At 53.7% G+C, this 18,019-nt stretch overlaps 1 protein-coding gene across 1 annotated transcript; it reads right to left on the bottom strand.

Moving 5' to 3' along the window:
- Positions 1–1,452: 1,452 nt before the first annotated feature.
- Abhd16a (abhydrolase domain containing 16A, phospholipase) lies at positions 1,453–16,279 on the bottom strand. Its single transcript, XM_036167736.1, has 20 exons — positions 16,061–16,279; positions 15,081–15,137; positions 14,402–14,468; positions 13,896–13,982; positions 10,492–10,577; positions 8,611–8,684; positions 8,297–8,419; positions 6,177–6,291; positions 5,987–6,088; positions 4,165–4,228; positions 3,850–3,899; positions 3,462–3,585; positions 3,182–3,286; positions 2,999–3,062; positions 2,579–2,635; positions 2,408–2,470; positions 2,222–2,298; positions 2,026–2,124; positions 1,897–1,943; positions 1,453–1,771 (listed from the first exon to the last, which is right to left on the bottom strand). The coding sequence occupies exons 1-20, from the start codon at positions 16,190–16,192 to the stop codon at positions 1,688–1,690; spliced, it is 1,677 nt and encodes a 558-aa protein (XP_036023629.1). The 5' UTR covers positions 16,193–16,279; the 3' UTR covers positions 1,453–1,687.
- Between the last annotated feature and the right edge of the window lie 1,740 nt (positions 16,280–18,019).

Here is an 18,019-nt window from a genome sequence, read left to right as displayed (position 1 = left end):
TACGCCTGCTGGTGCCTGGGTATATAGGGTGAGAAATGGACAGTGAGCCAGTCCCCACCCTGAGATTATAGGATACGTACGGAGAGTAATCTGAAGTGGACTACAGCCCTGTGTAACTCACATGGTGTGTACCCTGCTCCCCTTCCTCTTCAGATATCTGAGGGTGCCTCCTGATCCGTAGTGTAAGTTCTGGAAGGTAGCGGTGTGGCAGTCCCCGATGGCTGACTAGGACGAGGGAGCTCTTGTGTCCCAAGGTAGGAGAGACAAGACTAGAGGGTCCCTTAGCTGAACAGATTTAGTTCCAGGAATGGCAGGTAAGGCTCATGAGCAAACTGGCTTTGGCTTTTTTTCTTTTTAAAGACTATGTAGCCCTGGCTGACCTAGAACTTGCTATGTAGATCAGGCTGGCCTTGAACTCAAGAGATCTGTATGTCTCTGTCTACCAAGCATGGGAACTAAGGGTGTGGCCACCATGCCCTGCCTGGAGGAGCTACACACTTCCTACCCTGTCTACTTCCTAGGTTGGGGCAGAGAGGGCATCAGTACCAGCCCTCCACCTGCTGTTTGCTGAAGGCAGAACATTCAGAGGCTAGGGCCACCTCCCCACTTCTCTCCCCAAAACTCACCTGTCACCTGTCAATCTCCGCCCTCCTCTGTGCTAAGACTCAGCACACTTTCCACTGTCACTGAGCTGCTGACTGTCTGACGGCCTCTGCCCCATGGTCAGAGGGTGGTGCCCTGGGATCCGAGGCCACACGGGATCAGCCTGTAACCAGCACAAAATGCTGATGTCTTTGTTGAGCGCCTTGTTCAAACAGTGGGCCCCAAGGGGTGGAGCTGGGGTTACCTCACCTGAAGAGAAGTTTCCAAGGGAAGGAGGCCAGTGTATTATTTCATCCCATAGGTCCAAAGACCAGAGTACAAGTTGTGAGGATCCAGTTTCCTCAGCCTGGGGACGACAACGGGAGTGCTTGGCACTGGCCCTCACTCCCCACTGGCCCAGTTTGCTGAATTGTAAACAGGGTGTGCAGACTTGGGGACAAGCTGGGGACAGGCACAGGGTTTGGTTTGCTGCAGGAGACACTCTCTGTTCCTTGTGGAGATAGTAAGAGCTGAGTAAGGCGGGGGGCGGGGGGGTACCTCGGGGAGAGAAGCTAAGGAGGAAGACTGTACACTACAGAACACAGTTGTAAACCAGGGCACCTCCACCCACCTCCCAGGCAGTGGCAAGGCCTGGGGAAGCTGTGAGAGTCAGGGGTGCTCTGTGTGTATATGGCACAGCATGAAAGGGGCTGCACTGGATTGGAGACCCAGTTCATGCTGGCTGAGGCACACTGAGAAGAGCTAACTAGGCCTGAGTGGGGTTTTCCCAAGCCTCACCCTCTGGGGCCTCGGCTCCCTACCCTAGCCACTAGATGCCTGGACATCTGGAAAATCTCACAATCAGCCAGATAGTAGAAAAAATACCTTTTTATTAATTATTAGGAATAAATCATCCATTTAATGCAGGTGTGTATTGGGGTGAGCTAAGCGTTTCCGCGTGGACAAAGGGAAACGTGCAGGACAATGGTCAGAGGGCACATCCCCTGCCCAGACCGTAAACAGCAAACACGGACAGAAAGTCACAAAAATGCCCCCCTCACATCTCCTCCCATCTTGTCCTTCCACAAGAGTCTAAACATGGTGCCTAGAGGTGCCAGGGCATCTGGAAGTGCTGGGCTGGGAGTGGGGTGCAGTGTGTGGCTTCAAAGTTGTGTAGATGCTTCCGGGCCTGAGGAGAGAAGGCAGAGCGTGGGGGCAGGTACCCCCCTGAACCCACCACCCTGTAGGACCCCAGGCCTGAGGCCTGCATGGGCCCTCCATTCAGGACCCTCCTCCACCCACTCCTGGGCTCACCAGAAACAGCGCCAGCTGCCTCCGTCCATCTGCGCTCATGTCCTCCCCTGCGGAGAAAAGGCCTCAAATCCATCCTCGGGATCTGCCCTTCCCACTCTCCACACCCCACCATGCCGAGGCCCTCCTTACCCACACTCCAGGGGAAATCGGGCCCGTGCTCTGCCTGGTAGGAGCGAAGTACAGACACACACCAGTCCTCCTCCACCTCCCATCGACTATAAACCGAAGCTGGTCAGGGCGGAACAGCAGTGTCTGTCAACAGGCCTCCTCACCACCACCTCTGCCCGCCCGCCCGCCTGCCCGCCGACCTCAGAGGCCTCCTCACCTTCCTCTAGCTGGGAGGAGGCCTCCAGCCACTGCCTCACGGCCCTGAGTCCCTCCTCTGCCATCACTCGAGGGTACCTTGGGAGCAGCATGGGGACAGACAGAACAGACCCACTTCACTCCTCAGCCCTCACCTCACTCCTCCCCGGTGCTGAGCAGCACTGAGTTGTCCACCCCCAGCTCTCACCGGAACTGCAGGAGCTTCAGCAGGAGGTCATTGCCTCTGTTGGACATGATGTCCTCAGGAACCCTGGGGGCAACAAGAGTTACCCTGCTTAGGGGAGCTGGGGAACATGAGTCTGGGGACCTAGGGACATGGTGGGCATAGGCGGGGTGGAGAAGGAGCCCAGGCACTCACGTGGTGGTGATGATCTCATCCTTGGTTCTCCGGATCAGCAGCACAGGGCCCTGGAACCTTCAGAACAGAGCAGCAGGAAAAGGAGAGCTCAGAGACAGCCAGGCCACCACTGAGGCAGGAGTAACAGATTGAAGAAGGGCGCAGGCTCAGACTGGCCCTGGGGGAGCCCCCTGCTGAGCCAGGCTTAACCGGGAAGGGTTGGACCAGCTAAGGTGGTGGCAGAGTGACTTGGGACATGGGTCGGTGGCCACTCCTACCTCTCCCCTTAGCCCATCTGAACCCCCAGGCGGCTGTGGCCCACCCTCACCTGCACAGCTGCCCTTAGCCCATCTGAACCCCCGGGCGGCTGTGGCCCGCCCTCACCTGCCACAGCTGCCCTTAGCCCATCTGAACCCCCGGGCGGCTGTGGCCCACCCTCACCTGCACAGCTGCTCTGAGTTGTTGAGATTGAGGTGCTGTCTCACGGTCCTGGTCACCAGGACCCCTGGAGTGGGACAAGTGAGGGTGGCAGAGATGAAGACCCCACCTAACACAAAGGCTGGCCCCTGTCCCCTGGGCTGGCCACCTCTTCCCTGGAAGGACAGACATGGGCACTGCACTCACTCCAGCTGTCTGGCATGACCTTCAAGGCCAAGGGCACCAAGTCATCAAAGGAGGCGTCCAGGATGACAGCACTGATGTCTGGGTAGGACATGGCTGCCCACGTGGCTGGTAGAACAGGAAGGGACGAGGGACACTCAGGAGTGCAGACGGTGCCTTTCACTTAGGTCCCTCTTACCCACTCAGCCTCCTTCTGTGGAAGCCTCCCCCCAACTGCCTGTGCCCACATCTCCAAGGCAGGGACAAGAGCCCGTGCAAGGGGACTAGCAGGGGCGGCAGGTACCAGTGAAACCTCCGATGGACCAGGCATAGATGACAATATCCTGGGGCTGGAAGCCCAGGCGGTGGATGGCAAACTGAACTACCACATCCATGGCATTGGCCTCGTTTTGTGGGAACGGTACCCCCTGCAGGAAGACGGGCAGATGCAGGACGGGGTCAGCCAGAGGACAGCTCACCTGTCAGGCAGCCACCCTGTAACACAGAGATTTGTGACGCACTGTGTCCCTCTGCCTGTCATGGGAAGAGGGCTGCAGCCCCCACAGGGCTCCCCAGAACCCAGGTCACGGGCATGTGGAAGGCCCTGCACAAAGACACCAGTTCCCTTCTTCCCATGACTGACCAGAGAAGACACCGACTCTGGAAAAGGACGGGTCTCCAGAGGGTCTCACCGTGCTCCCAGCAAAGCCTGGATGATTCCAGCCCAGGACGGAGTAGCCAGCTGTAACACAGGGGGGTGGAGAGCTGTGTGACTGGGGGTGCAGCAGGGGGAGCTGGGACTGGAGGGCAAGTATGATAAAGCCACAGGCAGTCCAGGGGAGGGATGTATGGTTAGCAGAGCCGGAATGGACTTTTCCTCAGACCTTACCCTGGTGAACTGGAGGTCAGGCAGGGTGGGGTGTGGGGTGTGGGGGGTCACAGCAGTGCGGGAGTGGACATAGTCAGGTCCAAAGGGTAGAGATAAGAGGTGTGAGTCATGGGCCTACCTTCCAGGGGTGTGGAGACACAGCCCACCTCATAGAATCCCGCATTTCCCTCACAGCAGATCACCTGGGGAGGAGACAGGAGGGCTGGGAGGGTGTTGGGGACAGTGGTCTACACAACAGAGGCAAAGTGACTGCAGGTGCTATGACAGCCCCGCAGAAGACCTTGGAGGCTGAGCTCAAGTCACCTGCAGGGACCCCTTCCCCTGGGACGCCACCAGGGAGACCTCCAACAGGATGGGAGGAGGGGGCCTGGAGACAGCTGGGATGGGACCCATGCCCTTGGGCCTATGACCCTCCTAGGTGCACAGACACCTATTCTTCTCGCTGCACTCCATGTGCCCAAGCTGAAGCTCGGAGACGGTGACAGATGGCAGGGCCAGCACTAGAAACCACCCCCTAGAGTGACGCGCAGCGCTTCCCTGGGCCACCCTAAGGACAGACCACTGGGGTCTGGCTACCCAGTTCAGGTCCCGGCACGGCTGCCCTCTAGCTGTAAGAGTGCTGGCGGCTGGCTGCTCTGCAGACAACTCATCGTCCACAGGACAGACAGTCCCGCCTCACAGACGGTAAGGACTAAATGTGTCTGGCACGTGGCAAATGTTATCTTTGTTTTCTTGAGACGAGGTCTACGTAGGTAATTCAGGCTGGCCTGGAACTCAAAATCCTGCCTCCACCTCCTGAGACCCAGGCCTGCACCACCATCCCATCTACTGTTGTTGGGGGCAGGGTCTTGTGTATCCCAGTCAGGCCTTGAATTAGGTGGGCAGCAGATTGCCTTAAACTGCAGATCCTCCGCCTCCTCCGCAGTGCTGGGATGAGTGTCGCCTTGCCAGGCTTTATGACGTGTGCTTCCTGCACACTAGGCCGGCTCTCTACATCTCTGGCTCACACAGCCAATCCTTTCCTTTTACCCTTTCTGGCGCTGGTGACTGAACTCAGGTATGTGTGGGGGGTGCACATACTGCAGCGCTTCGTCCCCAGCCTGCTGCCTGTGGCGGTACTGCACAGGCCAGGCTGGCAGGCAGCTCCCCCAAGGAGTCTCCATCTTCCCTCCCACAGGAGTGCTGGGATTACAGCATCTTACACGCCAGGCTTTACACACATTGTGCAAGTCAGAACTCACATCCTCACACTTATATGGCAAAACCTCACCCACTGAACCATCAGCCCAGCCCTGGCCTTGAACTCCTGGCCCCTTACAGACATGCACCCTGATTCTCAGTCTATGTGGGGCTGGGGATGAAACCTAGGATCTCATGTATGCTAAGCAAGTGCTCTACCAACTGAGAGACAGCCCCATCACCGTGGACTCCACATGCTTCCCTCTCAGAGCTTTCCCGTGAAGAGGTCCTTGGGTGCAGCTGGAAGACGGCATTATTTTATTCTTGCTTTTTTTTCCTTCGAGACAGGGTTTCTCTGTGTAACAGCCTCAGCTATCTTAGAGCTCACTCTGTAGCCCGGGCTGGTCTTGAACTCACAGAGATCTGCCTGCCTCTGTCTCCTGAGTGCTGAGATTAAAGGCGTCCAACACTACCACCCAGCTGCTTTTTTTGTTTTGTTTTGTTTTGTTTATGTGCATTGGTGTTTTACCTACATGTATGCCTATGTGAGAGTACAGGGTCACCTGGAACTGGAATTATAGCAGTTGTGAATGCCGGGTCCTCTGGCAGAACAGTCAGTACTCTTAACCACTGAGCCATCTCTCCAGTCCTGGATGGCATTATTCTTAATCACGGTCCCTCAGCAAGGGCTCTGTAGCACTGGGGACCGCAGAGTCTCTACTGTCCCCTACCACCCGCTTTGGCTCCCTGCCCCTTCTCACCAGCTTCTGCCCCTGGGGCTCAGCTGTCCCCCGCCGGTCCACAAACATGGTGTCAATCTCGTTACCATCACAGGCCAGTAGTTTTGCCCGGCGCCCATCACACTGAGCAAGGGAGATGCAGGGACCAGGTCATGAGGGCAGGAGGCCACACCCCCAGGAGGACAGGGCAAGCAGCAGGGAGGAGCCTCACCTCTTCCACCAGTCGGGCCTGGCCCTGCAGCAGCATGGGCATGAGGGCCTTCTGGAGCAGGTACACAGAGCCTGGGTACAGCATCCGGCGCCCCAGGGTGTGTGCCACCAGGTAGCTGTGGGGACATGGGTTAGGGAACCCCAGCCCCGGCAGGGCCCAGGGACTGATCTCAGCACTTGTGGTCCGATTCCAGGGCATGTTAACCTTTTCCTCTGTCAACCCCTGGTGAAACCGTGAGAGCCCGGTTTTCTCCAACCTGTTCTATAAGATGTCCATTTAGGGTTTTAGGAACGGGGACCATAGCTTAGCGGCAGAGTGCTTGCCTAGCACGTGTGAGCCCTGGGTTTGAGCCCCAGCACTATGAAAACAAACCAAAAATACTTTCTGTTGTGTCCCAGGACAATACAGGTACATAGATCCCTCTAGACTTACAAAGGGTTAGGTCCCCAGAAAGCCATCACAAGTTGAAAATAACCCACTTGACCCCATAACCCACTAAACATGATGGTGAAGATGCCACAGCCCTGAGGAGCACTCCTGGCTGACGAGGGCTGTGGCTCATAGCCCTCCCCGGTCCCACAGAACATGCTGCCTATCGCTAGGCCAGAGAAAAAATCCAAAACTCAGAAGTTAAACTATAGCAAATTAGGGACTCCTTGGATATAATTCTGCATTTTACAAGAAAATTTCTAAGTACAATAATAAATGCAGTTACTAAATATAATTCTGTTAATGCATTAAAAAAACATTTATTAAAAGTTCTCAAGGGCCAGCAGGATGGCTCACTTGGTAAAGGGATTTGCTTCCAGGCCTGACAACCTGAGTCCATTCCACCCTCGGGTCCCATACGGTAGGAGGCACCACCAGGCAAATGCCAAGGCCTGAGGCCACACACATGTACATAAGTACGTGAATTTAAGAGTTTAAGTCTTCAAAGAGGACCAGGTGATTACTGGTCAGTGGTGGAACATTTGCCTAGCATGCCCAAGCCCTGGGTCCTAACCTCAGCACCATTCAAAAACAACAAAAAAATGATGGTTTGTAACTCACTACAGTGATTTCCAGACTGACTAATAGAGCCAGGCATGGCAACACACACCTGCACTCCCAGCACTTGGGAGGATCAGGAACCCAAGGCCAGCCTTAGCTACACCACCAATTTGAGACCAGCCTGGGCTGCATGAGGCCATATCTCAAAAAATAAAATTAAGACTCATAAATAGGTCAAGATCTGTATCCTGAAAGACACCAAACTGGATCACATTCCTGTCAGGGCAAAGACCTGGCTGTTATGTTCCCAGTGACAATACCCACCACATAGGAGCTCCACAAATATTTACTGAGTGTGTGGACTCATGCAGACAGGTAAGATGTGGTGGGTACTGTGCAGAACAGCCACACAGCCACTTCCAGCTAAGCCTCAAACAGGATGTGTCCTGAGCATATCACTGCGCCACCTGGCCAACATCCCTCAGAAATTTTCCTCAAGTCAGGTTTCTCTTTGGACCAGTGCAGGAGCCGACAGCCAAAGTGAAGTCCACCCTTTCCTTGGTGTCTAGAGCCTGATGCTCTCTCCCGCGCCCTGCTGCAATGTAAGACTGAGCACACTCAGGGCAGGCGGGTCTCTGTGAGTCCTGCCCATGACCAGTGCCCACCACTGAGATCTCTGGCTTTACTCTACCCTCGGGTAGGCAGGGAAGGTGGCTACCATTCCCAGTGTTACCAGTTCATCTCAACAATTCCAGTGAGGCAGGCTATTCAGATGGAGAAACTGAGGCACAGCGGGGGCCAAGGTGGGGAATGAAGGAGCAGATGGGCCAGGACAACTGCACAGCATCACACTAGAACCTGTGCCCGAAACAACAAGGGTCCTCTCTTCTCTTCACTGCAATGCCTGCTGGTCCCTCCAGCTGCCAAGAGCTTTGTATCCGCAGACCCACTGGCATTCTGGGTCTCCGTGTGCTCCCCTGAAGCCTGGACCTCACAGAGCCTTTCCCCACGAGACACACAGCGCACACAGCCCTGGGCCCTAGAGATGGCAGCTACTCTATAACCAAGTTCACGGTCAGAGGCCTTGGCCTACATCCCCTCTCCCCAGCAGACCTCCCCCCATTTCCAACCTGGTGATCTGACAAGGCAGCTTCTTGACCCTGTTGAGGAATGTGTCTGCTGTTCCCCGGTGCAGAGGCTCTGGGCGGAGCAGGGCCACACCCCTGCGGGAAGGGCCACCTCGGGACCCCTTCCTGAGGAAGAGAAGAAAAGAAAGGGAACAGGGTGAGGAGCAGCAGGCTAGACTGAAGACACCTGGAAGATGCACTATTCCTGGAAGCAGGCCCCAGGACCTCAGAGGGATGAGGCGGGGTAGGGGGGGGTGGGGGGGGGGGGTGCGCCAGGCAGTGCCAACCAAGGGAAAAGCCAGGTAACGGTGCCTCACCGGCTGCTGGGTTCCTCCCAGTGGAAGTCGACTGGCCAGCTTCTGAAGTCGAAGTTATAGTTGGCCAGCTGCCTCTGTGGTGGGTACAGAAAGGACAGAAGGAACAGAGAACTGAGGACTGGGGAGGCCCAGCTATCTACCCTCAACACTGTCATCATGCAGGGGCCTGCCCCCATACTACAGGGAGACCAGTGGGGGTCTGTGCTCTCTCACTTCTGGATGGAAAGATCTAATACGACCACAGTATCGGGACAAGGCAGCTGCCTCCCCCGACCAGCTCATCTGTCCATCTCTAAAACTCTTAACTCTGCCTTCCTGAAAACCTAAAGCTGGGTAGGGTGCTTGCTTAGCACGCATGATGTCCTGTTAAGAAGCCAGGAATGGTGGCCTATGCCTACAGTCCAGCACTCAGAAGCTGAGGAAGGGGTGAAGCTGGTGGCCAGCCTAGAATACAAAGTGAGTTCAGAGCTAGCCTGGCATGTGGAGTGAGATCGTATTTCAAGGATAGGTCATGGTAGCATATGCTGTGACCTCACCCAGAAGGCAAGAGGATCACCGGAAATACCAGCTCAGCCTGGGCTACACAGCATGACCCTGTCTTTTTTTTTTTTTTTTTAATTTATTTATGCCGGGCGCCAGATCTCATTACAGGTGGTTGTGAGCCACCATGTGGTTGCTGGGAATTGAACTTAGGACCTCTGGAAGAGCAGTCGGTGCTCTTAACCTCTGAGCCATCTCTCCAGCCCATGACCCTATCTTAAAAAGAACAAAAACACACACAGAGAAGTATCTAAGGCTGATCCACCCCCAGGGGGATGCTTCTGTGCAAAGACGGGGTGAGGGCTGCTGGCCGATGGCCTGATGGTCCCATGACCGAGAGGACAGTCGTACCCACAGTGAGCTATGCACCAGGCTCTTCTCCTCTCTTGGGCCCCGTGCGCACAGCCACCTCCATGCCCACGTCGTGGCACCCAGAGGCCAGTGCTAAACCATCTGTGCCTATGTCTTCTTCCTGCTGCACTGGGCCACATGCTGTGGGCAGTGGGGCTGCATCTTCGTAATCCACAATCCTCCCCCACACCCAGAGATCCAGGGTCTCTATTTTGAGGATTATTTTCTATTTTTCGCTACAGAAATGTTTTTGACATTTTCAAAAATAACTGGACTAAGCAAGAGCAACAGGAAAAAAATGTACAAAAATGTGGACGACAAAACCAGCAGGAGGGCAGAGCGCATGGCGGCGGCCTGGCTCACACCCAGGCCCGCACTCAGCCACCTCCGCACGCCCGCACCGGGCACTTAGCCTCTTTTTGCCTCTCCTTCCTCAGATGTGAAACTGAGGGTCATTACTTCCTCTCCTGTGGCAGCGAGATGGCTGGAAAGGGGGTGCTCAGCATGGCCTCATGCCCTGTGGAGCGTGATGACCCAGCCTATAAACGGTGGTGTGACTTGACCATCAGCGAAGCGACGGTGGTCATGGCTGTTTGATCCCTTCATACTAGGAATCACTGCACTCCAGTAACAGCAGGCCTGGCACACGGTGCCCTGCTGGCAACACTCTGCTGCTGGGCACAGGAGTAGACGCACCTGCCCAATTGGTTCTATCCCCAAACAAAGCCAGCGTGGTGTTCAAGGCACACAACAAAGTAAACACGGAACTGAGCCTCTGAGACAGAAGGCTCTTCTTCCCGAGACACTGCGGATGCTTCTGTTTAGACAGTTCTTGAGCATGGAAATGGAGGAGTGGAATGTTTTAGCAGAATAACCATTAGACACTTAGAAAGCGTATGGCAGTGTGCAGCAGAGACCCAGCAGAAGCCAGTGCCACGAGCTGGGTTGAGGGAAGCAGGACACACTGTCACCCTTCAGAGGACCCCTCACCTTGTTTTCTGCAGACTGGTTCCGATGTGTGGCTTCCAAGATAGTGATGAACTGTCGGTACTGGGGGTTGGTCCAGCGGCCAATGCCTGGAGAGAGGATAGAAAATTATAGGTAAACTGGGAAACCAGATACCAAGGAATTAAAAGAAGAACTGGAAATGGACAAGAAGGCCCTGGAAGAAAAGGAGAAGAAATTTAGGACTTCTCATATTGGGAAACAGAACTTCCTCCACACAGCCACTGGCTGCAGGATCCTTCTCCTGAGAGTCTTCGGGTTTTATTATTTTAATTAGCATTATTATTATTATCATTATCTTATATTGTGTGTATGTGTATATGTGTTTGAGTGTGGGCGTATAAGTGCCACAGCAGGAATATGGAAAGCCCAGGACAACTTCAGGAGTCAGCTCTCTACCTCCACTGCGGGCTCTGGAGACTGAACTCAAGTCACCAGGTCACCAGGTCTGCACAGTGAGCACTTTTACCAGCCCTTTTGGTTCTTTGTTTGTCTGGGTCTTTTCTTTTTCTGAGACATGATCTCACGTTGTAGCTGTCCTGGAACTCACTATGTCATAAAGGCTGGCCTGAGAGACCCACCTGCTCTCAGTCTCCTGGGCCCTGAGATCCCAGGCTTGCATCACACGTCACACCTGACCCTTCGGTTTCTTTCTTTTGTTTTGTTTTTGAAACAGGGCTGTGCTCTGTGCCCCAGGCTGGCCTCAATTCATCATACAGGCTAGGATGGCCCAGGGCTCTCAGCAATCTTCCTGCTTCAGCCTCCCAGGGGCTGGGGGCCTGGCAGTTTCTTTCTCTGCCTTGCAGAACGCTCACCCTACCAATGTGAGGAGTCCCCCTGTAACAGTGGCTTCCCGCCTGTCCTCTTCAGTGTTTCCTGAGCTTGCCCTCTGCATGCTCCTAAATCCCGGCCCTGCTCCCCGCTGCTCCCCACCTTCATTCACTCCCTGCATCTGCCCCACTGACTCTCGCTGCCTCCTGGCCCATCTTGTCCCACTCTGCTAGCTTCCTTACTCTCTGCGGTGATGCCTCTCTTCACTCCCCCCCAGGAGGAGGCACGAGCTCTAGTTTCCCCTCCCTGACCCAGCAGGTGCTGTGTGCCAGGGACATGCTACCTACAGAGACAGGCAGGCAGGCAGGCAGACACAGCTCCTGGCCCCGAAGGCTGGCACTGTGCCGGAGGTGGGTGGGACTGGGAAAGGCCAGCAGCCAGCCAACAGGAGATGGAAGAGGGCCAGTGGCACCATGAAAACAAACTGGACTCCGCAGTATCGACCCGATACCGAGGGAGGGAATTGAGCTGAATTAGCTCCTGTGGAGTGGTACTTAGCTACACTAGGCAGATGCAGCAGGGTGGCCGTGGTGGGGTCCATCTGTAATGCTGGGCTAGCCACGGACAACACACAGTTCTGTGTTCTTGTTGTCGTTTGTGTGTTGAGACAGGGTTTTCTGAGCAGCCCTGGCTGTCCTAGAACTCACTCTGTAGACCAGGCTGGCCTCAACTCAAGAGATCCACCTGCCTCTGCTTTCTGAGTGCTGGGATTAAAGCATACACCACCACCACCACCACCTGGAAAAATACAGTTAAAAATACACATAAGAGGCTATAGAGACGGCTTGGTGGTTAAAAGCACTTGTTGCCCTTCCAAAGGACACAGGTTCAGTTCCCAGCACCTACATCAGGTGGCTCACAGATGCCTGTAACTCCAGTTCCAGGCTATCTGAAGTCTGCTGGCCTCCAAGAGAATCTGAACACGTGATACACAAAGACAAATTCAGGCACACATGCTCACAATAATAAAAAGTGAATAGGGGCTGGGGATTTAGCTCAGTGGTAGAGCGCTTGCCTAGCAAGCACAAGACCCTGGGTTCGGTCCTCTGCTCCGGCGGCGGGGGCGGGGGTGGGGGGTGGGGGTGGGGGGGGGGGGGGGGGTCGGTAAAAAGTGAATAAAAATCTTTTTTTTTTTTTTAATGCAAAGTATTGAGCTAGAAAGATGGCTCAGTGATTAAAAGCACATACTGCTCTGGGCGCCTTTAATCCCAGCACTCGGGAGGCAGAGGCAGGCGGATCTCTGTGAGTTCGAGGACAACCTGGTCTACAGAGAGAGATCCAGGATAGCTAGCACTGTTACACAGGGAAACTCTGTCTTGAAAAACCAAAGGAGTTGGGGCTGGAGAGATGGCTCAGAGGTTAAGAGCACCGACTGCTCTTCCAGAGGTCCTGAGTTCAATTCTCAGCACCCACGTGGTGGCTCACAAGCATCTGTAATGAGATCTGGTGACCTCTTCTGCATACGTAATAAATAAATAAATATTTTTTAAAAAGGGGGGGTGGAAAAGAAAGGAAGGAAGAGGAAAAAAAAAGCACATACTGCTTACTGCTCTCCCTGAGGACCCAAGTTTGGCTCCCAGCACCCACATCAGGTGGCTTACAACTAAGTGCCTGTGACTCCAGCTCCAGGGTCCCTTGACTCCTCTAGCCCCTTCTGGCACCCGCACTCATGCATACAGACACCACATACATTAGTGATATTTTTTAGAGCAAAGTAAGCATGTAGCTATCACCCAGGTCAAGAAAGAGAACACTGGGCTCATGAGATGGCTCAGTGGTTAAAAGCACTTGCGTCCCTTGCAAAAGCCCAGAGTTCAGTTCCCAGCACCCACATCAAGTGGCTCATAACCAACTGGGATTCTAGCTCCAAGGGATCTAGCGACCTCATCTGGCATTCACAGGCATCCACACACACATGCTTAACCCCCACCCCACCAACACTCCTCCCCACACACAGGCAAAATTTAAAAAATGGGTATAAAATCAAAATGGAGCCATCTCCCACCAGGGGTCTCCCCAGTCTGTACTGCCCCCAGCAGACTTTGGAGAGAACCACACCCTATGTCTTTTGGGTCTCATCAACACATACGCTTACACACTTATTCACTTACTGAGAGTCTCACCATGTAGCCCAGGCTGGCCTGGGATTCATCAACTTCCTACCTCACTCTTACCCAAGCACTGGGCTTAGAGGACAGATGCTCAAGCTTCTTCTGAACCTTTTATAAGTGAAAACTTAGTATCATCCGTCTAACAACGTATCTGTGGCCCGCACTGTGTCTATGTGTGGCTACACCACCAGATGACTTCGTGCACCTTCAAGTCTGCGGCCCTGGTGCTTTCTCCAGCTAAGAATTATTCAACTGGTATAAGCTGTATTCTTGTTCATACATTGCTTATGCACATGTGGGATGTATGATATAAGCCACCTGAAGAAAAGCTCAAAACCTTAGACCATTCTCTGTTATTCCCTGAAGGGCCCAGCCCCAACCTATGTTTGCAAAAAGTACTTAATATTTACCTAGTGACAGATCCAAAGCAGGCTCCTCTCCACCTACCTCTGAGGCAAGCCACGCCTGCCAGCAGTAGCAGCAATGTCCCAGCATAGTGAGAAAACGGCACCACTTTGGACAAACTCAAGTAACCTGGGAGGAAGAGAGACAATATGAGAAGCTCTCACGGGGCCACTCAGCAATTCTTCCCAGTTTGCCCACAACCTCTATCCCAGACCCTCTCTTTGGGTTAGCCATTTTCTTAGAGCAGTGGTTCTCAACCTATGGGTTGTGAACCCTTTGACAAACCTCTGTCTCCAAAAATATTTACATCACGATTAGTTATGAAGTAGCAACAAAAATAATTTTATGATTGTGGGTCGCCACCACATGAAGAACTGTATTAAAGGGTCTCAGCATTAGGAAGGTTGAGAACCACTGTCTTGGGGGAAAAGACTCCTGGTTTAAGAGGGAAGTCAGGCCATCCTCAGAGGACCCTTCCTCTTTGGGGAGTTGATTCATCTGCCAGTGAACTGCCCATTTCCTCCCCCCACTTTTGAAAGAACACTGACCTTTCCTGTACAAGTAGAAGCAGGCGAAGGGAGAGGAGTAATAAGAGATGGACCAGAAGACTGAGGCCTGCAGCAGAGACGGAGACAGGCGATCAATACGCCTGTGCGCACACTGTCCTGCCTTTCCGGGCTCTGAGGGGGGCCTGGGGTCCACACACTAAGCAACTGCTCTGTTCATGACATCATGCACACAGTAGGGACGTAAACATCTGTTGCCAGGTAGTGTGTCAGAGCACAATGGAGGCTGACATAATTCCGTCACACTAAACACCACCCTGTCTACTCAAGTTAATCAAGCCTTCATAGTCGGCCCCACTCAAGAGAGCCCTAGACGTCACCATAGGAACTCTGCCAGAGAGAACAGCTGTCTCTGCAGCCAGAGAGGTTAGTTGCCAGGGAGGACAGGTCACCAGGGACTGCAGGCTTGGAGACCTGCAGATGATCCCAAGGGTAAACATGTTCTCCTCAGGGATCAAACTGCTCCAGAAAAAGCTTATGGTACATAAAGGGGGAGCTTCTGTATGCTGGTGTGTATGTGTTCACAAGTTCTTCTGCACAGAGCTCAGAGGACCCCCCACCTCCTGGGGTGCTGCCTTCTCCCAGGCTGCAGAGGAGTAGCGACCCGAGAGCAGCTGGGTCTGACAAGAATCACTGAATCGCAGATGTAGGGCAGGCTTACCAGTGCCAGGATCCTGTCAGCATGCTTCTCCAGGGCATGGGGCTGATAATATGTATCCTGCCAAAACAGATGGCCTGTTAAGGACCCTGCCAGCTGACAGGCCCTCCCTTCCTTCCAGAAGCCCCAATGTGTGCCACCTTGTTCTGCCTCCCTGGCCATTTCTCTTGGAATACTCCTGTCCTCTACTGACACTGAGCCTGACTTCTCACCTCTGACCATGAAAAACAATCGCAGGGTGCTGGACTTGGAAGCAAAAGGGAAAGCAGCATTTGGGAGACCGACTCGTTTTTCCAAAACCCCGATATCAATTCGATTGTGTGTGTATGTGGGAGAGGGGTAAGGGTAGAAACCAAAGACTCCCTGACAATCCTAAGAGGGAAGAAATAGCATCTGACAGAAGTCGATTCTGGAAGAATGTGGCTAGGTAGGTGTGGGCACTTTGCAAGGCTCCTAGACATAATTTGCAACCAATAAAAAGGGAAGAGAACGTTTGGAGGGCGGACCACCACCACCTGCAGCTGTCGTGAACGCAACGACCCTGGTCTTCAGGCTAGGTTTGTGGGTTCGAGCTGCACAGGTGGATACATGACATGTAGAAGTCATTTTGAAAATGAAAAGTCAGATTAAAGAGAAAGCCAACAGAGCCTAGGGGAGGAAGAAATTGGGAGTATATGGGCAAAAGCCGTCAGTGCGCGCAGGCGACTGCAGACTCAACTGGGACCAGCCATGAACCCGACAGGCGGGGTCGGAGGACGCGGAGGGGGAAGCAAGTGGTGAGAGTAAGCAAGGGTTGCTCCAAAGCGGCGAGGAGGGGCGACGGCCGGCCCAGCGTGACTGCCAGCGGGGAAGCGCGCACAGGCGGACTGCGCGACCCGCCTGACAAGCGGCCTCCCCCGTTCCGACAGTGGACGCGTCCGGGCCGCGGAGGACCCGCGCGGGTTGGACCGCACCACGTTCTCAGGCGGGGGGACTCGACTCACCCAGGAGCTGGAGGAGGGGGCGGGGACGGCAGTGGGAGCCTCAGAGACGCTGGACGCGGCCCGATCCGTCTCCCTCTCCCGGTAGATCTTGTAGAGCCGGGGGCCGAGGACGCAGCTTAGCAGCTTCGCCATGGCCCGGGCTCGGGCCGCTGTGCCTCGGCCTCAGGTCCCCGCCCGCCCACCCTCGGCCTCCGAGGCGCTGCGCGTGTGACGTCAGCACGTACCGGCTCTGCCTCGTGGCCGGTCCGGCTGGACGTTCGCTCCGCGAGAAGAGGGTTCCTCCGCGCAGTTGGACCTAAGGTGCTGCGACGTGTATGAGGATTAGCCAGAGGCATTCTGAGTTTAAAAACGTACGCCTTTAATCCCAGCACTCGGGAGGCAGAGCCAGGCGGACCTCTGTGAGTTCGAGGACAGCCTGGTCTACAGCGCGAGTTCCAGGAAAGGCGCAAAGCTACACAGAGAAACCCTGTCTCGGAAAAAAAAACAAACAAACAAAAAACAAAAACAACAACAACAAAAAAACATCCTGGCATGATTAAATCTTTTTCTCCTCACCTAACTCTTAATGTCAGCATGCTCTAGAGTCTAGCGACTGGAGATGTAGCTCAATGGTAGAGTACTTGCCTACCATGCTGAAAGCTGGGATTACACACACACACACACACACACACACACACACACACAGAGACAGAGACAGAGACAGAGACAGAGAGAGACAGAGACAGAGAGAGAGAGCACGAGCCAGACACAGGGATTATCTGTTAGAAGAAATACCAGGATTATTATGAAAAATTTATAATAACTTGAAAAGTTATTTAAAGAGGTAATCCCCCAGGTGTAAAGGCACACTTCTTTTATCCCAGCACTCGAGAGGCAGAGACAGATGGTTCTCTGAGTTCCAGGCCACCGTGGTCTACATAGTGAGTTCCAGGCCAGTCAGGGGTACATAGAGAGACCCTGTCTCAAAGTGCTAGGATTAAATGCGTGTTTCATCACCACACCAGCTCTTTTTCAAATTAAAAAAAAAAAAATTTGTACGTGTGTGTCCACATGTACACACAGTCTGCACGTCCTAGAGTTTTGGATTAATGGCATTGGCAAAAGAGATTTCAAGACAGCCTGGTATTGACTCTGCCATGTGGTTGTTAGTGGTCACTCTTGTGCAGATGGATGTATAATGAAAAGGAGCAAGCCAGTAAGCAGCACCCCTCCTTGGCCTCTACATCAGCTCCTGCCTCCAGGTTCCTGCCCTGCTTGGGTTCCTGTCCTGACTCCTTTGATGATGAGCAGTGATGTGGAAGTATGAGCCAAATAAACCCTTTCCTCCCCAACTTGCTTTGGTCATGGTGTTTCTTCACAGAAATAGAAACCCTAAGACACTTTGTCAGGGCTCCCCTGCCCTACCCTCACCCCCACTTTGTTTTGTTTGTTCTTGAGACAGGGTCTCGCTATGTAGATCTGGCTGGCCTGTACCAAGCTGGCTTCTAACTCACAGAGACCTGCCGGCCTCTGCCTCTTGAGTGTTGGGATTAAAGGTGAATACCACCATACCTGGCTTAGTTAGGGTTTCTATTGCTTTGATGAACACGATGACCAGAAGTAGCTTGAGGAAAGGGTTTATTTCATCTTCTATTTCCACATCCCTTCTACTTCCATCACTGAAGGAAGAAATTCAAGAAGCAAGCCGGGTGGAGGCAAACACACTTAATCCCAGCACTCGGGAGGCAGAGGCAGGTGGAGCTCTGAGTTCGAGGCTAGCCTGGTCTACAGAGCAAGTTCTAGGACAGCCAGGGCTACACAGAGAAACCCTGTCTCGAAAAAAAATAATCATTCTTCCCTCAGGGCCCTAGGGTGTATAGTCGACATTAAAAACTAGCCAGTGAAGTGGAGGAGTAGCAGGCAGGGATGAGAGAAAAAGAGGGAGGTGAAACTGTGTTTGGGATGTAAAATAAAGATAAA

Source organism: Onychomys torridus, chromosome 18, assembly GCF_903995425.1.
Source record: "Onychomys torridus chromosome 18, mOncTor1.1, whole genome shotgun sequence".
Classification (NCBI taxonomy): domain Eukaryota; kingdom Metazoa; phylum Chordata; class Mammalia; order Rodentia; family Cricetidae; genus Onychomys; species Onychomys torridus.
This window is presented reverse-complemented; position numbering and strand designations above follow the sequence as displayed.